General features: G+C 35.8%; 2 protein-coding genes across 9 annotated transcripts in view; one reads left to right on the forward strand and one right to left on the reverse strand.

The window, feature by feature from the left end:
• SLC25A40 (solute carrier family 25 member 40) overlaps positions 1-4,345 on the forward strand; it is a 54,991-nt gene extending 50,646 nt beyond the window's left edge. For both annotated transcript variants that reach the window (XM_059396923.1, XM_059396924.1), the window contains 2 exons: positions 2,213-2,287; positions 2,677-4,345. In XM_059396923.1, the coding sequence (XP_059252906.1) occupies positions 2,213-2,287; positions 2,677-2,789 (188 nt within the window). In that variant the 3' untranslated portion in view covers positions 2,790-4,345. The remainder of the gene's footprint in view (positions 1-2,212; positions 2,288-2,676) is intronic.
• Positions 4,346-6,329: 1,984 nt separating this feature from the next.
• RUNDC3B (RUN domain containing 3B) overlaps positions 6,330-23,562 on the reverse strand; it is a 144,716-nt gene continuing 127,483 nt past the window's right edge. For all 7 annotated transcript variants that reach the window (XM_059396916.1, XM_059396918.1, XM_059396920.1 and 4 more), the window contains 2 exons: positions 20,907-21,028; positions 6,330-8,752 (listed from right to left, as the gene is read on the reverse strand). In XM_059396916.1, the coding sequence (XP_059252899.1) occupies positions 8,607-8,752; positions 20,907-21,028 (268 nt within the window). In that variant the 3' untranslated portion in view covers positions 6,330-8,606. The remainder of the gene's footprint in view (positions 8,753-20,906; positions 21,029-23,562) is intronic.

Consider the following 23,562-nt stretch of genomic DNA (forward strand, 5'->3'; position numbering starts at 1 on the left):
AAAAAGCACATTACAAATGTACAGTGTGCTAGCATTTATACAAAGTTTAAGAGCATGAAAAGCAAGAGTATATGTTATTTATGGATGTGTTCAGATGTAGTGAAAGTTTAAACACAAGCATGAGAAAGGTAAAGGAAAAAAGAAACACAAGAGAGTAGTTATCTCTCAGGAGAGAGGAAGGAGGACACTGAGAAGGAATAGATTTGCTGTATAGTTGCTAAGATTTGATAAATGTGGATGGTCAATAAATGAGTGTTTCTAGCAATAACTCTAGAGGGTTGGGACTTGGCAGGATACTTCAGAGATTCCATTAGAGTGTGAATGAAGCTTACCTTCAGTTACAACGCTTTCCATCCATTCTCTTCTGCATTAAGTGCATGCTGCTGTTTAAATAGGGACCACTTTGGGGCATGAATCCTTCAAGATCAGAAATACCTGGCTACTTGGCTTCCTTTCTTTCACTAGGTGTTTCCAGAATTTAATTGGAATAATTTAAACATGAAGTTGCTGACTTGTAATATAAAATTTTGGTCATTGACTTTAGAAAGTTATATTTTTTCATAAATACTTTGTTCTTGGTTTCAAAAATGTATCCTTCCTGTCAGATTGCTATAGTTGCTATCTTTATATTTGTAGTATTTATATTATCATAATATGGCTTCCTAAATAAACGCAAAGCCCCATTTATCTTCACAGAGAATCTGATATTTCTCTAAATGAGATTTGAAATAATGAGCCCATTCCACTAAGTGGTAAAATTCTAAAAAGCCATTTTTGAAAGCTCTCTTTCTCTAGCCTTCTCCTTTTTCCCCCCTGGGCATGCTTAATAATACATGCTTTAATCCTTCTGAATGACTCAGAGTTGTTGTCATCCACGTTCACATTGACTATCGTAGTCTTAGAATGCAGCTCCAAGCAGCTAGTGAGGATGCCATACCAGTGTTTGCCCCTCATCCAGCTGATGTCAAACCAAGACTTTGCCCCTCATCCAGCTGATATCAAACAAGAGTTTGACAGCCTCGGTGTGTCAGCTGTCAACAGTATTCATTCGGTAGTGTGCCTGCTTCTTAGCAGATTTTTTTTTTTACCTACTGCATCTAGTAATCTGTGGGCTAATTAAGCCAGCTGCTGAGAATCATTGTGTAAAATGAAGATAAGTAAACTTCATGCATGAATAGCTCATAAGTAGCTGTATGTTTAAATCTCAGTGACATCTTTAAAAAAAGTTTTTTACTTTCACATTTTTAAATGGTTGCAAATAAAAGACGTTACTGTTAATTAACTGTTGCAGATGCCAAGTGAAGTGTGTGCATTTTTTATAACTGTACTTCTAGTGACTGTAGAGTTTGAAATACTATTTTTTAATCATTTTATTTATAAAAATATTTATTTATAAAAATAAAATGATAATAAATTTTTATTTATAAAAATACAAAATTTTGATTTTAAAAAAGGCTTAATCTACCCTTTGGAAGAGACAAAACTAATGTAATTTATATCAAGACTGATACATCTAGGGGCACCTGGGTGGCTCAGTCAGTTACATGTCTGCCCTAGGCTCAGGTCATGATCCCAGGGTCCTGGGATTGAGTCCTGCATCGGGCTCCCTGCTCAGAGGGGAGTCTGCTGCTCCCTCTCCCTGCCGCTCCCCCCTGCTTGTGCCCTCTGTCAAATAAATAATCTTTAAAAAAAAAAAAAAGACTGGTACATCTATTCAGAAAGGTTTTAATAAAGGCAGACAGACCTCCCTAGGGAGAACAAGCTATTCTTTTCAGAACTTCTTAGGAAAAAAACCACTTTTTAAAATGTATACAATAAGAATGTAATGAAAAATGGTTATCAGGGCTTGTTGGCTTTGGGAACCCCATGAAGATTTCTACACATCTTCTAAATTTTTCATTATTAAGGCAGGGAAATACGTGTAAAGGATATGACCCACTACCAAGCTTAAGAAACTTAATCATAGAATCCATCTGTATATTCCTCCTCGATTATATCTAGTCCTATATACCTTAAAGTTATCACCTTTTTCTAATTTTTCTTTTTAAGGATTCCAACTGTTAAAGTTTGGGATAAAATTGAGGTAAACAGATTTGTTCTATTTATAATGATTATACACACCAAAGGCTGTAAACATTTGTATGTGTATTTGTGTATTAGAATTTATTAAATGGTAATCTATAATGTATCATTTCTTTATTTTAACATTTAGTTTCTTTGCCTATGTCAACCTGGACTATCATGAAGAATATTGTTGCTAAGAATGGATTTGCAGGATTATTTACAGGTAAAAATACTTGCTTTACCAAATTGTTGAATAAAATTATAACTTTGACATCTGTCATCTTCCTAAATTAACCTTAAGCAAGAAATTATTGAAAACATTCCCTATTTAGGAAACCACATTGATGCTGTTAAAGAGAACATATTAGGGGCATTTGGGTGGCCTAGTCAGTTAAGCATCTGCCTTCAGCTCAGGTCATGATCCCAAGGTCCCCGGATAGAGTCCCATGCCAGGCTCCCTGCTCAGCAGGGAGTCTGCTTCTCCCTCTGTCCCTTCCCCTGCTTGTGCACTCTTGCTATGTCAAATGAATAAAATCGTTCTAAAAATTTTAATTTTTCAAAAAAATAAAGTAAAGTAAAATTTGTACTGATTTCTTTCTATTCTCTTTTCAGGCCTCATTCCCCGTTTAATTAAAATTGCTCCTGCTTGTGCCATTATGATCAGTACCTATGAATTTGGGAAGACTTTTTTCCAGAAGCAAAATGCTCGAAGACAGCAATGCTAGTGATGCTATTTCAACTGGAAATAACAACCAAAGCCAAGTAATAAGATAGAGACTCTTAGGCAAGAACTTTCACCATTATCTCAAAATGATTTTATATATTTCTTATAATTTAAATGAGTAGTAATTTCTACTTTGCCTCTGAATCATAACCCTAATTTTAAAATAAATTTTGTTATGCTGATTTTTGAGATTTTGAAAAAGGTATTTTAGAAATCACTATCATAAAGTGTTCCTGTAAAGAAGAGAAAAATTACTCCTTAGCACTGAAAGTGAAAATCTCTGAGAGTTTGATATTCTGGATTTCGGTATAATGTCAATGGGAATGTGTCACATAGATTAAAACAGTTTGAATTGTGTGCTGAATGATGTGCAGAGTCTAGAAGAAAAATGCCCTTCCTTCATACACACTTAAATCATGCACAGATACTTAAGTATTCCAACAAAGTACATAATAGATGGCAGTCTTTAAATAATGTTATTCACGTTTACCTAATTACCTATTAGATACTTTAATTCAAGTTTTGTTTTTGTTTTTGTTTTATACCTCCCATTGCCGTTTTAAGGCTTCACCCATATTGGGATTTCTTCACCCAAAGGTAATGGCTATTTTATCTTTATGAACCAGAATGTAACTGTTTATGTGATAAAAATATTTTTGATGACTAAAAATTCTGTATTATCTACTGTTTCTGCAAGAGAGAAGGAGTCTTTACTGATTGTCTTAAATGTTTGGCACAGTGAATCTTGGGTGTACAGTGGGAAAAAACCACATTGTATTTAGCATGGTAAAAATAATGTTTCAGCCAGGGAAGGGCCTCGGGTTTCAGCCATCTTGGAATTCAGGTATCACTGTTTGTGGAGCTCTTGAGGTCACTTGTATTGTCTTCTTCTAACAACACTGAGATGAATACATATAAGCCACAAAATACTTCCAAAATGTCCCTTGATTTTACACATCTCATGTTAGTTAGTATGCTACATCAAGAGACTAAAGAGGCAGCCATTTCCCTGAAGAAATAGCTTTTAGTCAATACAGGATAATGCCTCAGTAATGTAGCTTGTGGCTGTAGGAATGAAACAAAGCTACCATGGCAGGACAAAAATAATTTTTAAAAAAATTTTCTCAGGATCTATATCCTATAAGAAAAAGCACTTTATATGCCTTGAAATGTGAAGTATTTTTTTTTCCCCTAAAATAGAAGAGTATAGTCAGGTGACAGATCTCTAGTGTTGGTAGAGGAATTATGTACTTTATATTGTAGTAGAAAAGAGTTTGTATGTTTCATCAGAAATAAAATATATAGGGTTTGTATGTAATCTTCTGTTTACTTTATCCTGTGTTGATTTACCTTAAGTTTTGCAACATTCATATCTATAAAATCATAAATGTTTGACAATAACTTATATTTTCATTAAAATATTTTATGCTTTCTTAAAATTATCACTGTGTTTCAAGCTGAATATTTTCAAATAAAATTATGTTCATGATGTACTTTATGTAGGAAAGTTTATCTTGAACACTGCTGCTTAACGGTATTAAATTTAAATTTACTTTTGTCCTGTTATGTTTCTTTTTGGTAACTGGTAGAAAAATTTAAATTTATAATTATTAAGAAGCAGTCATGTGTTTCAGCTTAATATAAATACCAGTAGAGAAATTCCCTCCCTCCCCCAAAACAGACTATACTTATAGAAAATTCTTCCCATTTATACCTAAAATAAATTTAATTCCCTAGTAGCTTTTCTAGTACATATTACAGCCATGTATCTGGATAAAAAGGGTGAATTGAAGCTTTCTTTATACTTAAGTGGTAAAGAAGCATTAATACTTTAATTTTAATTCATTGAATTTAATTTTAATTTTAACAAAAAAATAGCCACTGAAAAGCACTTGACAAGAGGTCAAGTGCTTGGTAATGTTTCTGAAAGCAAATAGTTTCAATCTTGCTTGGTAATGTTTCTGAAAGCAAATAGTTTCAATCTATGTGAAGTTTTCTAACAAATACATTTACTTTCTTAGGTGTGTGTACATTTTTTAAAAAGAAGTTCAAGTATTACATGTTTGCCACCTTCCATACAACACACATTTGACTTTTGAAAGAATAGATATGAAGTTAAAATAAATTTTTATTTCTAGGAAACTATTCGCTATGCTTATTTAACTACATGACTCCTTTAAATTCTTCCCTTTCTGGAGCATGAATTCCAGGGATATGGGAAAGTTTCGTGTTTCAGGTTTTAATTTTTTTCCAAAATGAACTTTTAAAATAAATTTTAACCTATCATTTAACATTTCCTCAGATTTTTTACATGGTTGGCAGTTTAAGAAGCACATGAGAGTAGAAGTGCTTCAGATACAGGCCACAAATAGAGGCAGAGCTACTGATTGACAGAGGGCTGCAAAGGGAGTGATGGAGATGATGAGGACGCAGAGGATTCTCCACTGAGCTTGGGGGCAGAGAGGGAGTGTCAGGAAATGCTTTTAAGATTAAGACAATTAAACGTACCTGACACCTGGCAGTGGGAGTCTCAATCAGGCAATGGAATTCAGTCCCGGGAAGGAAAAACAGGAAGGCAACTGGAAGCCAAGCAAGTATTTTTGGTACAGGTCTAATAATTATAGAGTGGTTGTTCTTGTTCCCCCCTCCCCCAAGACCAGCAGTTATTTTAACTGAAAAGAAAAGAAGGTAGAACAGTTGAGCACAGCACACACCAGAATGTGTCACCTGTAGTAAGGCTGAATTTTATGTAGTGAAACTTTGGGTTCATTTGGGTTTTAGAGAAATAAACAGTGCTATAGGAAATGGGGACTTACATAATAAGGATTGGTTTGGACCAGAATAGACTTTGAAAAGGGACCATAAGGACATTGATGTGATTTTTATCGGCCCCTTCCTATCAGTTAAAAAGGACTAATTCTAAAACTAAATAGAAGCTGCTTTGCTTCCAGAAGAACAAAGGGAACCAATTAAAAAATATTTAAGAGCTCTGATGTTCAAAGCAGTTGTATGACATTTCAGAAGTAATCCATCGTATTTGTTGATCAAAACTGGAGATCTTACCTAACAGTAGGAACTTTGACAAAGAATTTCCCTAAGTTGTAAATTTGAGACACACTTTTAACCACTTGAAAACTTATGTGTAAATCTAATAAAGATGACTTAAATAAAAACTTAGTTTATATCATTTCATTCAATGCTGACATCACCTTGATGCCATCATAGGTGCTGGGAAGATGATGATGTTTCCATTTTATGGTGAGAAAACAAACATGGCTCTTACATAATTATGTTATTAGCACTACCAAAATCACTACCTGTATTGTACCATTTCAACAGATACTATGTATTATAAAGCAGATCATGTTATTTTTTTTAAATAAAAGGTATTTGAGTTGAAATAAAGATTTCTCCAAAACTTTTTGTCATATCAATATTTTAGTGCTGAGTAATATACACTTACCATAGTTGCTAAAACAAAGTTCAGTGTACAACTTGAATCCAGTAACTTGTCTTGAAGGAAAAAGTATAACTACTAATGCGTGGTACAAAACTTTTAATATACATGCAACAAGTATAGTACATCAAGGCAACAAAATACACATGGAATTATTAGCATATAATTCAGCATTCTGTTTTGGGTAGGGTGTGTAAACAGTAAACACCACCACCTAAAATTAAAGATTGAGACATACATTGTTTCCTCATGCAAACATTAACTACATGTATAACTAGTGTGAAATGAACTGTATAGAAACCTGAATTCACATTAGCAGATGAATTTTATACCAGGAGCTCCAAGAAAGGAGGAAAAGTCATGATCCTCAGATGTCATGTTTAAATCTGCATATAGCAGCATGTTAAGATGCATAAGTTACTGTATGCATTAGACAAATCTGGAAAATGTGATCAATTATGGAATCTTGAATTTCCTTCCCCTATTATAAAAATGTATGGAAAAAAATGTAACAATGATTTTTTAAAATTATTGAGGAACAATAAATATCAGTTGAGAGTGGACCATGGATAAAGCATTTGAAACATTCTGATCGTTTTTTAGGAAGGCAGCAATAGAGCTTAAGGCCAACCTAAGAATTTTCAAGTTCCTCTCCTTAGCCATTTCCTTCTCCCTCCTCCCAGGGTTCTCACTGTCCTCATTTTTTATCTTCCTTCCATCCCCATGCTCATTAATAATTGCTTCGGATACCTCACTCATAATAAGGTATATAGAATTAAGAGTAGATACCACTAAATTGTTAAAGGTACCATTTTTCAAGAATATTTGCATTTTTACAAGTACTAAAGCCTTAACCTAAAGAAGTAAAAACTCTGAGTATGTTCTGGTACTTCTAGGATAACTTATTTTAATGGCTTCCAGGCCTCCTTTGTTCCTGAAATGACTTCATTTGAACTTCCTTATAAGACTGGCATTCTTATTATTTATGATCTTAAATTCCAAATCATGAGAATAAAGCTCCTAAATCTTGCAGAGAACCACCACACTCCCACATTTCTAATACAAAGAATGATGTAGTATGTTCAGCGCTCTTGCCTCCTCTCATAAATTGTTGTACTGTTCCTACATGTCAAGCAACTGAGTTTGAATGTAATGTTTTATTAATAAACAAAAATAGCATATGAAGTCCCCATTAAGTATTGTGTCCTCTTCATGTAAACAATGTATAAAACGTCTTTGGCACAACTGGTCATGTTTTCCTCATAGTACTTACGATAGAAAATATACTTCAGACATTTTCTCTTTCAATATGGTGGGATTTTGATGGATGAAATCTATAAATTCCCAAAACTGCAAAAAGATTTTATAGCGCATAATTTTTTTAAAAAAGAAACTAAATTTTTTTTTAACCTGTAGAAGTGTAGGGGTTTCGAACATTAACATCGGTTTTTTAACATTAACATGGCGTGATTCATTGTTACACATAAGGGAGAACAAAACAGCACTGTATGTCAGACATATTGTTGAGTATGATAAAACTCTAGTGATCCTTACTTGAAGGTTCTCAAATCCTTACATGGACTCGAAGTCTTTCCTAATAAAATACTTTTCAACATCTGTTCTACATTTTTAAATGTTTCCAACTACTGAGGAATATTTGATATTTTTAAATAAACTTTTAAGAAAATCTTGGGAAAACAGTTTATTCATTTTACCAAAATGATGTAAAACACTTTCCCTAGGATCCTGACAAATTTAGTAATGGCCTAAAGATACATTCCTACAAAATTTATAAAATGTTAATGGAAAGTTGTACCAAATGATAACTATTAAAGAAAAAGTGAGTAAGCCACTACGAAACCAGCTGAGAACCTCCTCCTCATACAAAAAAGGCATTTAAACATCAAAACCTAGGAAGAAATGAATGAAAAATGAAATTAAATCATTTTTTAGAAAATATAATCACTGAATAAAAGTAAAAGAAAATACTTAGCTTTGTCTCTGGAATAAAACCTTGAACTCAGTCTCTGGCAATTATAGTACATCTAAATACATGAAAATCAGCTTAATAATAAATTTACATCACAATTAGCAATGGATTATTAATTTAGAGGATATTTGAAGGTTTTTAAAGCCTATTCATTTTTAAACTTCCTCAGTGACAAATATAAGAATCTTAAAATGGCAGGATCATTTTCTCTCAGAAGGGCACATGGAGTGGACTGAATTCTCTAATAGAAGCAATAGAATTCCAGACATGTGCCAGAACAATATAAAATTCCAAAGGTTTTCCCAGCAGTCAAACTTATTGTAAATAGAACATTTGCAACATAAAAACTTCTGGCTCTGACATAAAATTTTTCAGGATGGAGTTAGACCTGGACTTGTCATCTCTGTTGTGGGACTTGCAAGGTAGTCATTAGATTTGAGACTTGTTAGAGATTTGTAACTTGCCACTGATGTTAGAGATCCACAGAGACCGAGTAATGAGGGGGTATCTTCTTTACCTGAAAGTTAAGATTAAATAACAAATATTTAATTGCCCTTGAAGAATGTTACCAAAAAATCCTATAAAGCTAAAAACTTACATAACTTTACAAAGTACTCAAAACATAGCCAGTTATATATTTCCGTAACTTCAATGCCATCCTTCAAAAAACATTACCAGAGGATTATGTGTGCTCCTCATAACATTTCTAGTTACGAAAGTTTGAGATACCATGTTTTAGGAAAAAAATAAAAACTTTACCTTTTTTTCAGAGTATGTTCATGTTCCCTTGGTAAAGGAAATAAACTAACAGTACCAATGCCCAGGCCACAGAAATACCAGGAAATCCCTGTGTAGGTTAAGTAATGCAGCAGAAGCAAAACTGCTTCAGTTCAGGAGGAGGGCTGGATTGGGAGAGCTTCAGCCCACTTACTGAACATTTATTCAGCTTCTACCTTGCCTCAGGAACTTTGTCACATCCTGGACTCCCATAGGCCCGTGAGGAAGGCCGGCAGATCTGTTTTCAAAGCTGGGGAACACAGGTTCTTTCCAAAGCTGGTTAAGTTTGCAAATACTAGCTAGAAGTGGCTGGTTTGAGGCTGTGAAGGGCTGAGGTCTTTGAAAATTAGCAGGTTTCCAGAATAGATAAAAAGCTTAAGTTTTGCTTACACAGTTAGAGAAGTCTAAACTGAACCAGACGGCAGGTGTTTCTGAATGCTATCTATAGTTTCAAATGGCCCCTCTGAAGTGTTCCTACAGTCCTTTGAACTCTAACCTACCTAGCTATACTGTATGATAATTGTGGGGCTCTCCATTCTTCTAAACCATACACTGAGAAAGGACATGGAATTTCTTGTGTTCTTTATTATATTCCCAGTGCTGAGCACATAGGAGATGCTCATTAAATAATTATATAATTAACAAGTCATGATTCCATAAGAACAGTGTTGGGACCAAGAGAGCTCCTATGTCTTTTAACTGTATGACCTTAAGAAAGGCGTCTTCTCTGAGCCTTTCCTTTGTAAAATAACAAAGATGACTAGCTATGTTAACTTCATAGTTTTGCTGACAAGCACAATACAGGAAAATATAACAACCTTAGAAAAAGATACAGAAGAGTAGTTGTTAAATTCCAATTTAAAATGTTTATTGTGTTATTTCAGGGTCAAAACATTTAGATGTTTCAAGGACCCTTTTAATGTTTAAGCTTACTGACCCATTTCAGGCCAGAATCAACTTTCTGGAATTCTTATTAAAGATTTTATTTATTTATTTGACAGAGAGAGATCACAAGTAGACAGAGAGGCAGGCAGAGAGAGAGGTAGAGGGAAGCAGGCTCCCCGCTGAGCAAAGAGCCTGATGCGGGACTCAATCCCAGGACCCTGAGATCATGACCTGAGCTGAAGGCAGCGGCTTAACCCACTGAGCCACCCAGGCGCCCTGGAATTCTTATTAAATGCTCCTGGAACTCAATTGCTTTAGATGGTCTTTCCAAATTTTATATTTTAAATGTACAATTCAGTAGCATTAATTACATCCACAGTATTGTGCAACCATCACCACTATTTCCAAAAATTTTCATTACCCCAAACAAATTTTCTACCCATTTAAGCAATAAGTATCCATTGTCCCCTCACTCCCAGTCTCTGGAAACTCCAATCTACTGTCAATGAATATGCCTATCATATATCATTCTTACAAGTGGAATCATACAATATTTGCCCTTTTGTGTCTGGCTTTATTTCCCTTAGCATGTTTTATCAGGCCCATCCATTTTGTAGCATGTATCACAACTTTATTCCTTTTTCATGGCTGAGCAGTATTCCACTGTATGTTTATACTACTTTTTATCTATTTATCTGTATGGATACTTGGGTTGTGTCTACCTTTAGAGTACTGTAAAAAAAAGCTGCTGCACACATTGGCACACCAGTATCTGTTTGAGTCTTGTTTGCAAATTCTTTGGGAATATATACTTAGAGAACATTTTTTATATAAAGATTATCATACAGTAATGCAAAAGATGAAAATCTAAATGCCTAACACGGTTACACAATGAGGTACTGTAGAGCTGTAAAAGAGAATCAGAAGGATCTCTACTTCTAGGTATTGATTTCCAGGATACCTGGATTATGTTAGGAAATGGTTCACTGTTGTCACAGAGAATGATACTGTGAACAGACACAGCAGCCAATGTCTGTCTTCATATTCAGAAGAGATTGACTGTGAATATGGAGTTCTTTGTAACTGAATTCACTTTTCTTTTCCTTATAGGTACAGAGGAGTGACATGAATTTTTTAAATCTACGCTTAAAGTCTAAAAATGAAAGAAGCAATGAATGACCAGAAAATGAAAATAAGAAAATAATTCCATTAACAATAGAACCTAAAAGAATAAAATACCTAGAAATAAATTCAAATAAAGAAGTGCAAGTGTTGTACATTGACAACTACAAACTATTGTTGGAAAAAATTCAAGGTTGAAATAAGTGGGAAAACATTCCATTTTCCATGGGTTAGAAGACAATATTAAGATGGCAATATTTCCCAAATTAATCTACAGATTCAGTGTCATCCCCATCAAAATTCTAACTGCCTTTTTTTCAGAAATGACAAGTTGATTCTAAAATCCATATGGAAATTCAGTGGAGCCTGAATAGCCAAAACAATCTTGAAAAGGAACAAAGTTGTCCTGATTTCCAAACTTAACTATAAAGCAAGACAGTGTGCTACTATACAATGGATAATGTAGCACTGGTAGAGGCCAACAGACCAACAAATCAGAACTGAGAATCTAGAAATAAACCCATACATGTATGGGTAATGCATTTCAGCAAGAATTCTAAGACCATTTAATTGGGGAAATGGTCCAGGGGCAACTGAATATCTACCTGTAAAAGAATTAAGTTGGACACCATATACAAAAACTTAAAATAGATCAAAGACCTAAATGTAAGATCTAAAACTATAAAACCCTGAAAAAGAAACATAGAAGTAAATCTGCATGACCTTGAATTAGACAATGATTTCTTAGATGGGACACCGAAAGGAAAACTAGTTAAATGGGACTTCATCAAAATTAAAAATCTGTGAGTCAACACTAGCAAGCAAGTAGAAAGACATTCCTCAGAATGGAAAATCTATCTGCAAACCATACATCTGATAAGGTCTACTATCCAAAATACACTGTTGCAATTCAAAAATTAAAAGACAATGCAATTTTTAAATAGAGGAGTTGAATCGATAGTTGTATAGTAGATATACAAATGGCCAATAAGCACATGAAAAGATGTTCAACATTATATGCATTAGGACAATGCAAATCAAAACCACAAAATTCTACTTCGCACATACTAGATGATATAATTAAAAAGACCATCAATAACAAACATTGGTCAAGGTGTGGAGAAAATGAAACCCCTATACAATGCTGGTCAGACTATGAAATGCTACAATCACTTGGAAAAAGTATGGAAGTTCCTCAAATGATTAAAACATGTTCCAGCCAATTCCATTCCTAGTTATATACCCAAGAGAAATAAAAATATATTTTCATACAAAAACCTGTACATGAATGTTCACAGCATTATTAATAACGGCCCCAAAGTGCAAACTATCCAAATGTCCAAATGAATGGAATATTATTTGTGCATAAAAGGGAATGAAGCACTGATACTTGCTGCCACATGGACAAACTGTGAAAACACAATGCTAAGTCAGAGAACCTAGACAGAAGGTGCCCGGGTGTCTTGGACAGTTAAGCTTCTGACTTTTTTTTTTTTTTTTTAAGTTTCATCATTCATTTGAGAGAGACAGAGAGAAAGAGAGAGACAGGGACCACAGGTGGGAAGAAAGGGAGAAGCAGGCTCCCCACTGCAGGAAGCCCGACAATGTGCTCAATCCCAGGACCCCCAGATTACAACCCAAGCTGAAGGCAGACCCCCAACTGAGCTACCTGGTGCCCCAAGCTTCTGATTCTTGGTCTCAGCTCAGGTCTTGATCTCAGGGTTATCAATTCAAGTCCTGCACTGGGCTCCATTACGGGCATGGAACCTACTTAAGAAAAACAAGAACGAAAAACCTAGACCAAAACAGCTACATACTGTATGGTTTTATTATATGAAATGTCCAGAACAGACAAACCCAAAGAGACAAAAAGTAGATCAGTAGTTACCCAGAGATGGGGGTAGGGAGGAATTGGGACCAACTACTAACAGATGCAGGGCTTCTTTACTGGGTAAATGACAAAGTTCTGGAATTAGTGTGATGGTTGTAAAACACTGAGTACACTAAACACCACTGAAGTGTACACTTTACAATGGTCAGTTTTATGTGAATTACAATAAAAGTTTTTTCAAAAGTCTAAAGGTCTTCTTTTAGAGAGAGTATGTGTGCAAGCAGGGGGAGGGTCAGAGAGACAGTGAGAGAGAGCATTCTAAGCAGACTGTGCTGAACACAGAACCCAATAAGGGCCTCGAACCCATGACCCTGAGTCAACGACCTGAGGTGAAATCAAGAGTTAGGTCCCAAAGGGTGGAGCCACCCTGGTGCCCCAAGGATCTCTCAAAATAAATATTTAAAAATGCTAAGAGATATGTAGACAATGTGTTATAATTTAATTGTTGGCTTTTTCTTCTCTTTTTCGAGGCTAAATTAAATACTGGTATATTTTAAAACCCAAGGCATCCTAGATTTGCTGAACTATGGGTTGCTAGTAGTTACTAGCACAACTATCACATATGGGCTTAACCAATCCTTGAAAAAAATGCCAACTTCTCACCCTTTTCTACCAACAATTATGGCACCACTTTAACTTCTGAGATGATCTTTATAAGATTTTATTTATTTATTTATTTATTTAGAGAGCGTGCATGCATAAGTTGAGGGAGGGGTGGAGGGTGAGGAAGAGAGAATCTCTGGCAGGCTGAATGCAGATCCTGATGTGGGACTCAATCTCAGGACCTGAGATCATACCTTGAGCTCAAATCAAAAGTCGGTATTCATTCTAGAAAAATGGAGTTAGGCTCACAGAAAAATTTGCAAACCAATATTCACTGCAGCATAGGCCATTCAGGCTGCTATCACAGAAATACCATCAGCTATGTGGTTAAAAACCACAGAAAGGTATTTACTGTTTCTTGTTTCTCAGCATTCTGGATGCTGGGAAATCTCGGAGGCAGTTACCTGTGGGTCCTATGTCTAGTTACCGCCTGTTTTTCCTGGCTCACAGCAGGTTCTCACTGTGTCCAAAGGTGACTAAAGAGGCCAGGGTGCTCTCTGTGCCTCTTAAGAAAGCTAATCGAATTCATCATGGCTCCACCCTTGTGACCTAATCACCTCCCACATTCTTCTATCATCATACCAGAGATTATGAATTTGGGGAACATAGACATTCAGATGAGAGTAGAGTTTCACAGTCCCTAAATAGAAACTTAGATATCCTTCAATGAGTGTTGTTTTTTTTTTTTAATGTGATAATACATATTATGGAATTTTTTTTACAAATAAAGGAACAAGTCACCAATACGTTTAACAACTTGGAAAGATCTCAGGGGAGCTATGCTAAGTAAAAAAAGCTAATTCCAATGGGCTATATACTGTCTGATTTATACGGTACTCTTCATCATTCAATGACAAAATGACAGTCATGGAGGACATATTAGTGTTCCCATGGGTTGGGGAAGGGGCAGACATAGGGCAAGGCTGGGAAGGAAGTAGGTATGATTAGTAATACAAGGGATCCTTGGGATGGTGCCCGTGTTCCATATCTTGGCTGTGGCAATGTAGACACACACCTATGAGTGTAATCAAACTATGTGGAACTAAAAACACACACTGAGGATGACGTGTACATCTGAATGAAATCACTGCACTGTATTGTCAGTTTCCTGGATGGGAGGTTTTACTACAGTTTTGTAAGATGTCACCATGGAGCCAAACCAGTGAAGGGTACGCAGATCTTCACCACATGTGAATCCATAATTACCTCAAAATAGGAAGTTCAGTTTTAAAAAGGGTAGCTAGTGAAGTTCTTCGAAACTGATAAGCATTCAGGGAAAAGCGCAGAATGTGAGGGAATACTGAATGAGCAGGATAATCTGGTGCATATGTATTTCTGTATCATTTAAGTATTTCTTTGGAGTGAATTCCGAGATGTGTGACTGATGGATTTGAAAATAAAAGCATATGTAGGAGTGTGTTAACTCTACATTAACTTAGGGGAGACTTAAAGGATCTCTTTCTGGGTCTCTTTTTTTTTTTTTTTTTTAAGATTTTATTTATTTATTTGACAGAGAGAGAGATCACAAGTAGGCAGAGAGGCAGGCAGAGAGAGAGGAGGAAGCAGGCTCCCTGCTGAGCAGAGAGCCCGACGTGGGGCCCGATCCCAGGATCCTGGGATCATGACCTGAGCCGAAGGCAGAGGCTCCAACCCACTGAGCCACCCAGGCGCCCTCCTTTCTGGGTCTCTTAAGAATGCTTTCTAGCTTTTCTCACAAAAGGAATAACTTTAACAAGAAATTGTCTAAATATTTTATGTTCTCTGTTGCTATTTAAATTCTTCCCTACAGCTAATAGAGTCTCTCATTGCTTATTGCTTGTACATGTGAAAGCTGTTGATTTCTGTATAATTTTATATTTTGCTACTTTATAGGACTTTTATTGTGTAGTATTATTATTTCTCATTTTCCAGGTTCATGCTATCATCTGCAAAAATCCAATTTTCATGTCTCTAGACATTTCTTCCTTAAATGCCATTAGCTACTACCTCTAGTATAATGTTAACTAAGATATAAGGTATCTTAGTATCATTAAGTAAGATGCTGGCTTCCAGACAGAGATGTTCACACATACTCACGGAAAGGAAATATTATTCAGTTCTTTTGTCTTCAGTGTTTGTGTCACATAGGTGTTGAATTCTGTCCAGGGCTTTTCTGGCCATCTGTGGGGATAACTTTTTATATCTTAGATCTATGAATATGGTATTACATTAATAGATTTCCTAATATCGAATCAACCTCACATTCCTGGATTAAATCTGCACAGTTATGTATCATTTCTTTATGTGTTGCTATATTCTCCTCACTAATATATTATTTAGAAAGTTTATATCAATATGGATAAATAATACTGGTCTATAATTTTCTAAATTTTTCATACTGTATTTATCAGGTCATACTTATCCCCAACATTTTCATATATTTGTTCTTTCTTCCTCTATGATTAAATTAGCTAGATCCCCAATTTGTTAATTAAAACAATGGTTTTATTAATTAGAACTATTTCTATCAATTTATGTTTTCACCTTTACTATTTTCTTCATTGGCTTTTTATTTACCTTGTTCTTTTTCTACCATTTGGGCTGAGAAAATTAATTCATTTATTTTCTTTCATTTTTAATGAAAAGTATATAAAAATTATTAATTTCCTCTAGCTACTACTTTAAGTATATCTCACAGAGTCTGCTATGCTGAGTTTTTTTTTTTTAGAAATTCATAATTCCAGCTTATATTTCTTACTTGCTATTTCTTTTCTTATATGATAACAAGTCTTTTTTTGTTTTAACTTCATGTTATTTGGAATGGTTTGTAGCTTTGTTCTGTTACTTTATACAACTAGAGAAGTGTAATGCTAGTCTCAGTCTCTTCCCCTTATAAGCTATTTGATCTTTTTGCCTAGAATCCCTGAATATGTTTTATTATTAATATCTAATAATTTTAATAGATACTACTTGGGAGTTGATTAATACAGGTAATTTTCTCAGGCACTTTGTCAGCCCTGTCAATTTGTTGATTTCAGTCTTTTATTTCCAGACATTTTTCTCAGATTACAGACTCAGTATTAGTTCTGCTCCACTGTTTAACCTTCTTCGGTGATTCTACTGATATAAAAATCCTATCTTCTTTTTTTAAATAAGATTGATTTATTTAGAGAGGGAGAGCATGCATCCGTGAGCAGGGGAGGGGGAGAGGGAGAGAAGAGAGAGAATCTCCAGCAGACTCCCTGCTGAATGTGGACCCCCCCTGCCCACTGTGGGGCTCAATCTCAAGATGGTGAGATTGAGCCAAAATCAAGTCAGATGCTTAACTGACTGAGCCACCCACGTGCCCCTAAATTTTCTCTTCTTTGCTTGACTTCTAATTCAAACACTTCCTAACTCATTTTATTTCTTTCCACATCATATTTTCATTCTCTTGGTTTTCCTGCCTTTCTTCAATGTTGATATTAAGATCTCTTTCAAATCTATTCTTTAGACAGCTGTTCTTTAATATTTTCTTCTAATACAACTTTGCCTTTTCTGCCATTTCTTCTAGAGTAATGAACTATCAATTCATTTCTTCCTGTTTCTTAAATTTTTTTTTTTTTTTGAGAGAGAGAGATCACATGCTGGGAGGTCAGGGGTGGGGGATGGGGGAGTGGGGGAGAGGGTGTCCCAAACAGACTCCCCACTGAGTTTGGAGCTTCATGCAAGGCTTCATCTCAAGACCCTGAGCCCATGACATGACCCTGAGCCCATGACCTGAGTTCAGATCAAGAACTGGATGCTTAACTAATGAGCCACCTGGGCACCCCTCTTGAACATTTATGTTCCTAGTTTTTGATTTCTAATTTAAAATGGTATTACAGCTTTAGATGCTTGTTTGAGGATACTTAATAAAATCATATGGTTGTACTATAGTCTTTTTTTTTCCTGCTTCATTACTATTTTCCTGGGGAGGGTTTCATTAGCAGAATTGTTTTTCTCAACTTAGATGATTGTTTTTAAAGAATAATAATTTTGTACACACAGGAGAGTTAGCTGATTTGGCTGGTTTGTGAAATTTTTAACTAAAGGACACTCTTGTATCAGGGTATCAAAGTATAGTTTCCTTACTATATGGCTTTTATGGGAGGGCGGGAAGGATACTATGGGTAGAAAGAATGTATGTCCATCAAGTTTTAAAAAATTTTCTTCAGTGGGACACCTGGGTGTCTCAGTCAGTTAAATGTCCGACTCTTGATTTTTACTCAGGTCAAGATCTCAGGGTCATGAGATTGAGCCCTGCCCTGGGCTCTGCACTCAAAGCCACGGTACAGGAATGGCATGGGGAGGGGGGTGTCCTGCTTGAGATTCTCTCTCTCCCTCTTCTTCTGCCCCTACCCTCCCAAATTAATAAATAAATCTTTAAAAAATAAAATAAATTTTATTTAAAGTTCTACATTATCCTAAATATATTATAGCTCTTTTTTGTTGCTCTGTTTTAGTTGGTAAATTTTTTGACAAACATTTTCTTTTTTTGATAATTTTATTAGCTATTTGGGTAGGGAAATTCTGGAAGTCATACCTAATCTGGTAATTAACCTTGAATTCTTAAAGTCAGCACTTTACTCTCCCTGTCTCTGTGTATTCATACACTTTATTTTTTAGAGGCATTTTAGGTTCACAGCAAAATTGAGCAGAATGTGCTAAGATTTTCCATATCTCCATATCTCTTATGAACCTCCCCCACCAGAGTGGGACACTAGTTACAACTAATGAACCTATGCAAACACATCATTATGAACCAGGGTTCACAGTTTACACTGGGGTTCACTCTTGGTGTTGTATGTTCTATGGGTTGGACAAATTTATAATGACAAGTATCTAACATTTTAATATCATAAAGAATAGTTTCACTGCCCTAAAGATTCTCTATGCTTCACCCATTCATCACACACACACACACACACATACACACACATACATACATGTTTTTATAGTATAAAAATTACCCATTATCAATCTTAACCTATTACTATTAATATGTCTATAATGATAAACTGATTTAAATCCTAAATAAATGTGTCTTCTACACAAAGAGTCATCATAAAAAAATCCACTCAGAGAATGGATTAATTTTTAAAATATACATATTCTAAATTATGAGAGTGAATTCAGTTTACTCTCTTCTACCTACCTTTGTGCCACTAGGATACTCTATTTTGCTATCTTTATTATCCACATCATTAAAAAGACTCATTTTTAGTCAGTATACACTATATACTAAACTATTAAAATAGACTTACAGCCCTCTGAGAACATTTCAACAACTATCTTAGAAGCAAAAAATTCAACTTAACATAATTTCCCATTGCCTGAGCCTTCTTGTTTGTTTGTTTGTTTTAATTTATTTATTTGACAGACAGAGGTCACAGGTAGGCAGAGAGGTGGGCAGAGAGAGAGAAGGAAGTAGGCTCCCTGCTGAGCAGAGAGCCCAGTGTGGGGCTCGATCCCAGAACCCTGGGATCATGACCTGAGCCGAAGGCAGAGGCTTTAACCCACTGAGCTACCCAGCTGCCCCCTGAGACTCCTTGTTAATTGAATTTTTACTCTATACTATCTCTACCTTGTTCCTCACATTCTATGACATTCATTCATTATATACTTACTCTACCAACTCTATCAATAATTGTCTATAATGTGACAGGCTCTGGTAATACACTGGTGGAAAATATGCACAAGATTCCTTCCCTCATGGGGTGCCTGGGTGGCTCAGTGGGTTAGGGCCTCTGCCTTCGGCTCGGGTCATGATCCCGGGGTCCTGGGATCGGGCCCCACATCGGGCTCTCTGCTCAGCAGAGAATCTGCTTCCCTTACTCTCCCTCTGCCTGCCTCCTTGCCTGCTTGTGATCTCTGTCTGTCAAATAAGTGGATAAAATTAAAAAAAAAAAAAAAGATTCCTTCCCTCATGAAGCATACATTTTAGCAGGGAGCTGAGGACAAGAATCATAGTGTAACAGAGGGCAGTGTGACAGAGTGCCTGGGGTGGGTGAAGATGGATATGGAGATGATGGTTATTTAAGGGATGGCAGTCAATGAAAACTTCTTTAAAGCAATATTTCAATAGAGACCTGATAAATGTTACCATTCAAAGACCTTAAGAAAGAAGTTTCAGGGCCCTACGAAAAACAAGTGCAAAGACCGCTGAGGCAGGAACCAACCTGAAGGAACAACTAGGAGGTCAGTTTGCTGGGGTGCAGGGTATAAGGGAAGGCAGAAGCTGGCAAGGCCATGATCATACAGGAGGCCATGATAAGCAGTCTGGATTGTATTCTGAATGTCACTGAGAGCCCCTGGAGAGTTTTACGTTTGGGTATAATATTTTCTAACTTATGTTTTCTAAGATCACTGATGACTATATGGAGAATGGGCTACAAGGGGACAAGAATGAGAGAGGAAAAGACCCAAGAAAGAGCCGTGGCAGTAGTTCATCCATGCAGCTTGCCCCATGCGGCTGAGAGAAGGTAGTAACAGTGAAGATGATGAAGAATCAAGTGTAGACAGCGTGTGTGGCAGGGAACACTGATAGGACATCCTAGTAAGCGGACGTGGAGTGGTAAGGCGGAGGAGGCGAATGTAGTGACGTGGGTGGTGGTGCTATGTACTGCCGTGGAGCAGGCAGGAGGAAATGGAGACCCAGAGTAGTGCAGGTCCCCCTGCAGTAGGGAACTCTTTGCCAGCCCCCACCTCACGCACACTGGCGCGCAGAGAACTGGGAGGCAGAGATAAAAGACCTGAGCACCAGTATCATACTCTCACCACTTATCCAACCCGAAGTGCTAGAGTCACAGCCCGAGCCTGTGCTGGGGGCAGGAGAAAAAGTAATTCTGAACCAGCTAAGCTACTGGAGTTTAAAAATGCACAGGTTGAGTCTTAGACAATGAAATGTGATCACAGAAACTGGCCTGAAATGTTTTGTTATTGAACCAAGATGTTGTTCAGGAAGATGCAGAACAAGGGAAAGAGGGGTGGACAGAGCACAGCTGAAAGCAGGAGCAGGAAAAGCTGCAACTCTCATATTTGTTCCCAAGCTATTCAAAATACCCAAAAAATGAGCTACTGAAATTGACTCAAGAATGAGGAAGTGGTCAGCTGTATCCAAAGCTGCTAAGCAGTTTAACAGAACAAAGGCGGAGAACTGACTTTTGAACTGCAGTGGGGGACCACCTTGATCAAGTTGTTTTAGTACTGGGGAGAGACACAGAAAGCCCAATGGGCACAGGTTAAAAAAGACCAAAGCAGAACTTTTTAATCCTCCTGCAGCTTCATTCCTAGCACGCTTCACAGAAATGTCACTGCTGCTCTTCAGCATTCTGCAACCAAAGCACAGCAATGCAGGGAACAGTAATTTCCAAATAGATTTTGTTTCTCTTACCTTCACTGATTAAATTTAATGTGTCTTGTTTCCCATCTCCTTCTTGTGACTGACCTGGATCCAGTGAAGTCTGAGAAAGGCTGACTTCAGCTGATAACTGGTCAAGACTTTGGTAACTTTTTCTGTAAAACAAGGGTGAAATACTACTTGGATTTCTTCTCACAAAAAAGAATTTCTAGAGATATTCTTTAATGATTTGCTTCAATGAATTTCTGGTTTATTTCTCCCCAGTTCTTCTCCTAAACTCTGTCTCTATTGTTGCTACAATATGATCTCCGTTATACTTTTCCCTCCACACTCTCTGGAGGCCTGTGTGTTTAATCTATTGAAAAAGGAAAAGAAAAACAATTTGTCAAACTAATTTAAATCCTTGCACCAATTTTGATTATTTAGCTCGTGAGAAATTGGCAATCTTCTGGTTATTATCAATTTTCATAGAAGCAGAAAATCTACAGATTACTCTTAATGCAGAAACCAAAATGACATAACTTAATAATGACCTAGTATCTCCTAGGCACTTAAACATTCTTCAATGTTTTGAAATTTTTACAAACGGTTTTTACATAATAATAAGTACAAATTATCACAAATTCCTGCAATTTAGAAGTTTAAAAATGTAGGATAATAACATAGCTATTTCTGTTAATACACTATCAAGATAACCTCCTTCCCTTGTGTATTTGCTACTGTGACCTCAATTTCCATTAAACAAATTAATGAGAAATGAATTATAATAGAGGAAAAATTCAGTTATAAATGTAAAGTTATTAAGGCTTATTATTAACCTTCCTCATATTTGTTTTGTCAGGATAAAAACAACTCAAGAAATGCATGCAGCTTTGGTATTATTGACATTTCAAGAAGAGAATGGAATTCATTATTATTTCCAAATACATGTGATCCAGGAGAAAGAATATGCTTTTCAGATTTAACCTCTATTACCCAAGGTAGCAAAATCCTAATTTCTTAGAAATGTCATATAATATTACAAGAAAGTATATAATTTAAATGATCTATTCCAGAGCTACTCTCTATTCATACATACACAGTAAGCTTACTAATCCTAACTAATTTCTTAGAAATGTCATATAATATTACAAGAAAGTATATATAATTTAAATGATCTGTTCCAGAGCTACTCTCTATTCATACATACACAGTAAGCTTACAAATTTATTGAAAGTACATATATTATGCATGAGGGGATATATACAACAGTATCTATTTGTTTTTTTCATCTAAGAAATGAAGGATGAGATGATGGAATAATTTTACCACTTTACAATGTAGGCAGTGTTCTCATTTTATAACAGACGACTTTTCAAATGTCAAATATAAGAATTCTTAGTTATATTTTTAAGTAGCAGGAAATGCTATTGTAGGAAACCACTGACAATTATTACAATAGATAAAACACATATGAGCTATACAACATGTAATGAAGAAGGATACCCAGTATTTATATAAGGCTTACCAAATGCTAGGTACTGTCCCTACACATTTTATATATATATTAACTTATTTAATCCTCACGACTACCCTGAGAGGTTGGGATTTCAACTATTCCCATTTTATACAGCGTAGACTGGGGCACAAAGAAGAGATCAGATTTTAACCTGGCAGCCTGGCTCTAATTCTGTTCCCTATCTAGGCTATCTCCTTCTCAGTACAGGAACAAAAAAATTTAGTTTTCTGTTTTATTAAAAATCTTCTTAAAGAGCAGCCTTATGGCTGAGACTAACTATGTAAACTATACAGTATTGAATTATATCACTGAAAATTTTGCTTGACTTTCATTAAAAGTTTATTTCTTTAGCTACAAAGAAAGCAGGAATGCAGGAATTCAATAAAGTTATAAATTTTCTTTCCTAATTATTTTTCTGTGCCTAATAGGTAGAAGGCTTGTTTTTATACTTTTGGCTTTAAATGAGCTTCTGACACTGGTTTTTTTCATCATAGGAAACTTGATAGTTAATATTAAATTTTAAAAATTCTAGAAATATTTACAAACAAAATACCCAGAAACAAAAAAGACATAAAATTAATTTGAAAATTTTAAGGACTGAGAGCTCGTGGGCACATTTTACAGCAATCCAGGGCTGTCACTAGCTGCGGGGAGGAAAGCCTAGAAAAGCCTCCTCTGATAAAAGCAACATAAAATGAACTTTCTGCATTACCTACTGAAGTTCCTTTTAGATATTACATTTCCAAGTGGAAAGTGATTGTGGAAACTATCTACCCTTCAATTTGTTACATTAAGTGAACAAGCTTGCATTCTATAGGCTTCACTTAACCAAATGCTAATGAATATAGAAACAGAACTTGGTAGACCATGATTTCTGAAGTAATAATGGAAAGTCCAAGCCAAAGTCAAGTCCCTTATTCAAAAGATACTCATAACAGTACCATGTAATATTTTCCTTGCATGAAGATAATTACAGAGCCACCACCTGGGAGCAATCTAATCGAGCTGTTTGCAACAGTGACAAGGAATTTCCATATTCTTTTTCCATATTCCTACCTGATTGCCAATACAACTGGTAGCTCCTTCTGACAAGCATGTTGTCCTAGAGTAAACTGTCTGCGGGAGTTCTGCCTTTAAGAGGTCACCACTAAGTCCTATTTTAGAATTCTAGACTCTTTAACATCATACTGT

Source organism: Mustela nigripes, chromosome 4, assembly GCF_022355385.1.
Source record: "Mustela nigripes isolate SB6536 chromosome 4, MUSNIG.SB6536, whole genome shotgun sequence".
Taxonomy (NCBI): Eukaryota; Metazoa; Chordata; class Mammalia; order Carnivora; family Mustelidae; genus Mustela; species Mustela nigripes.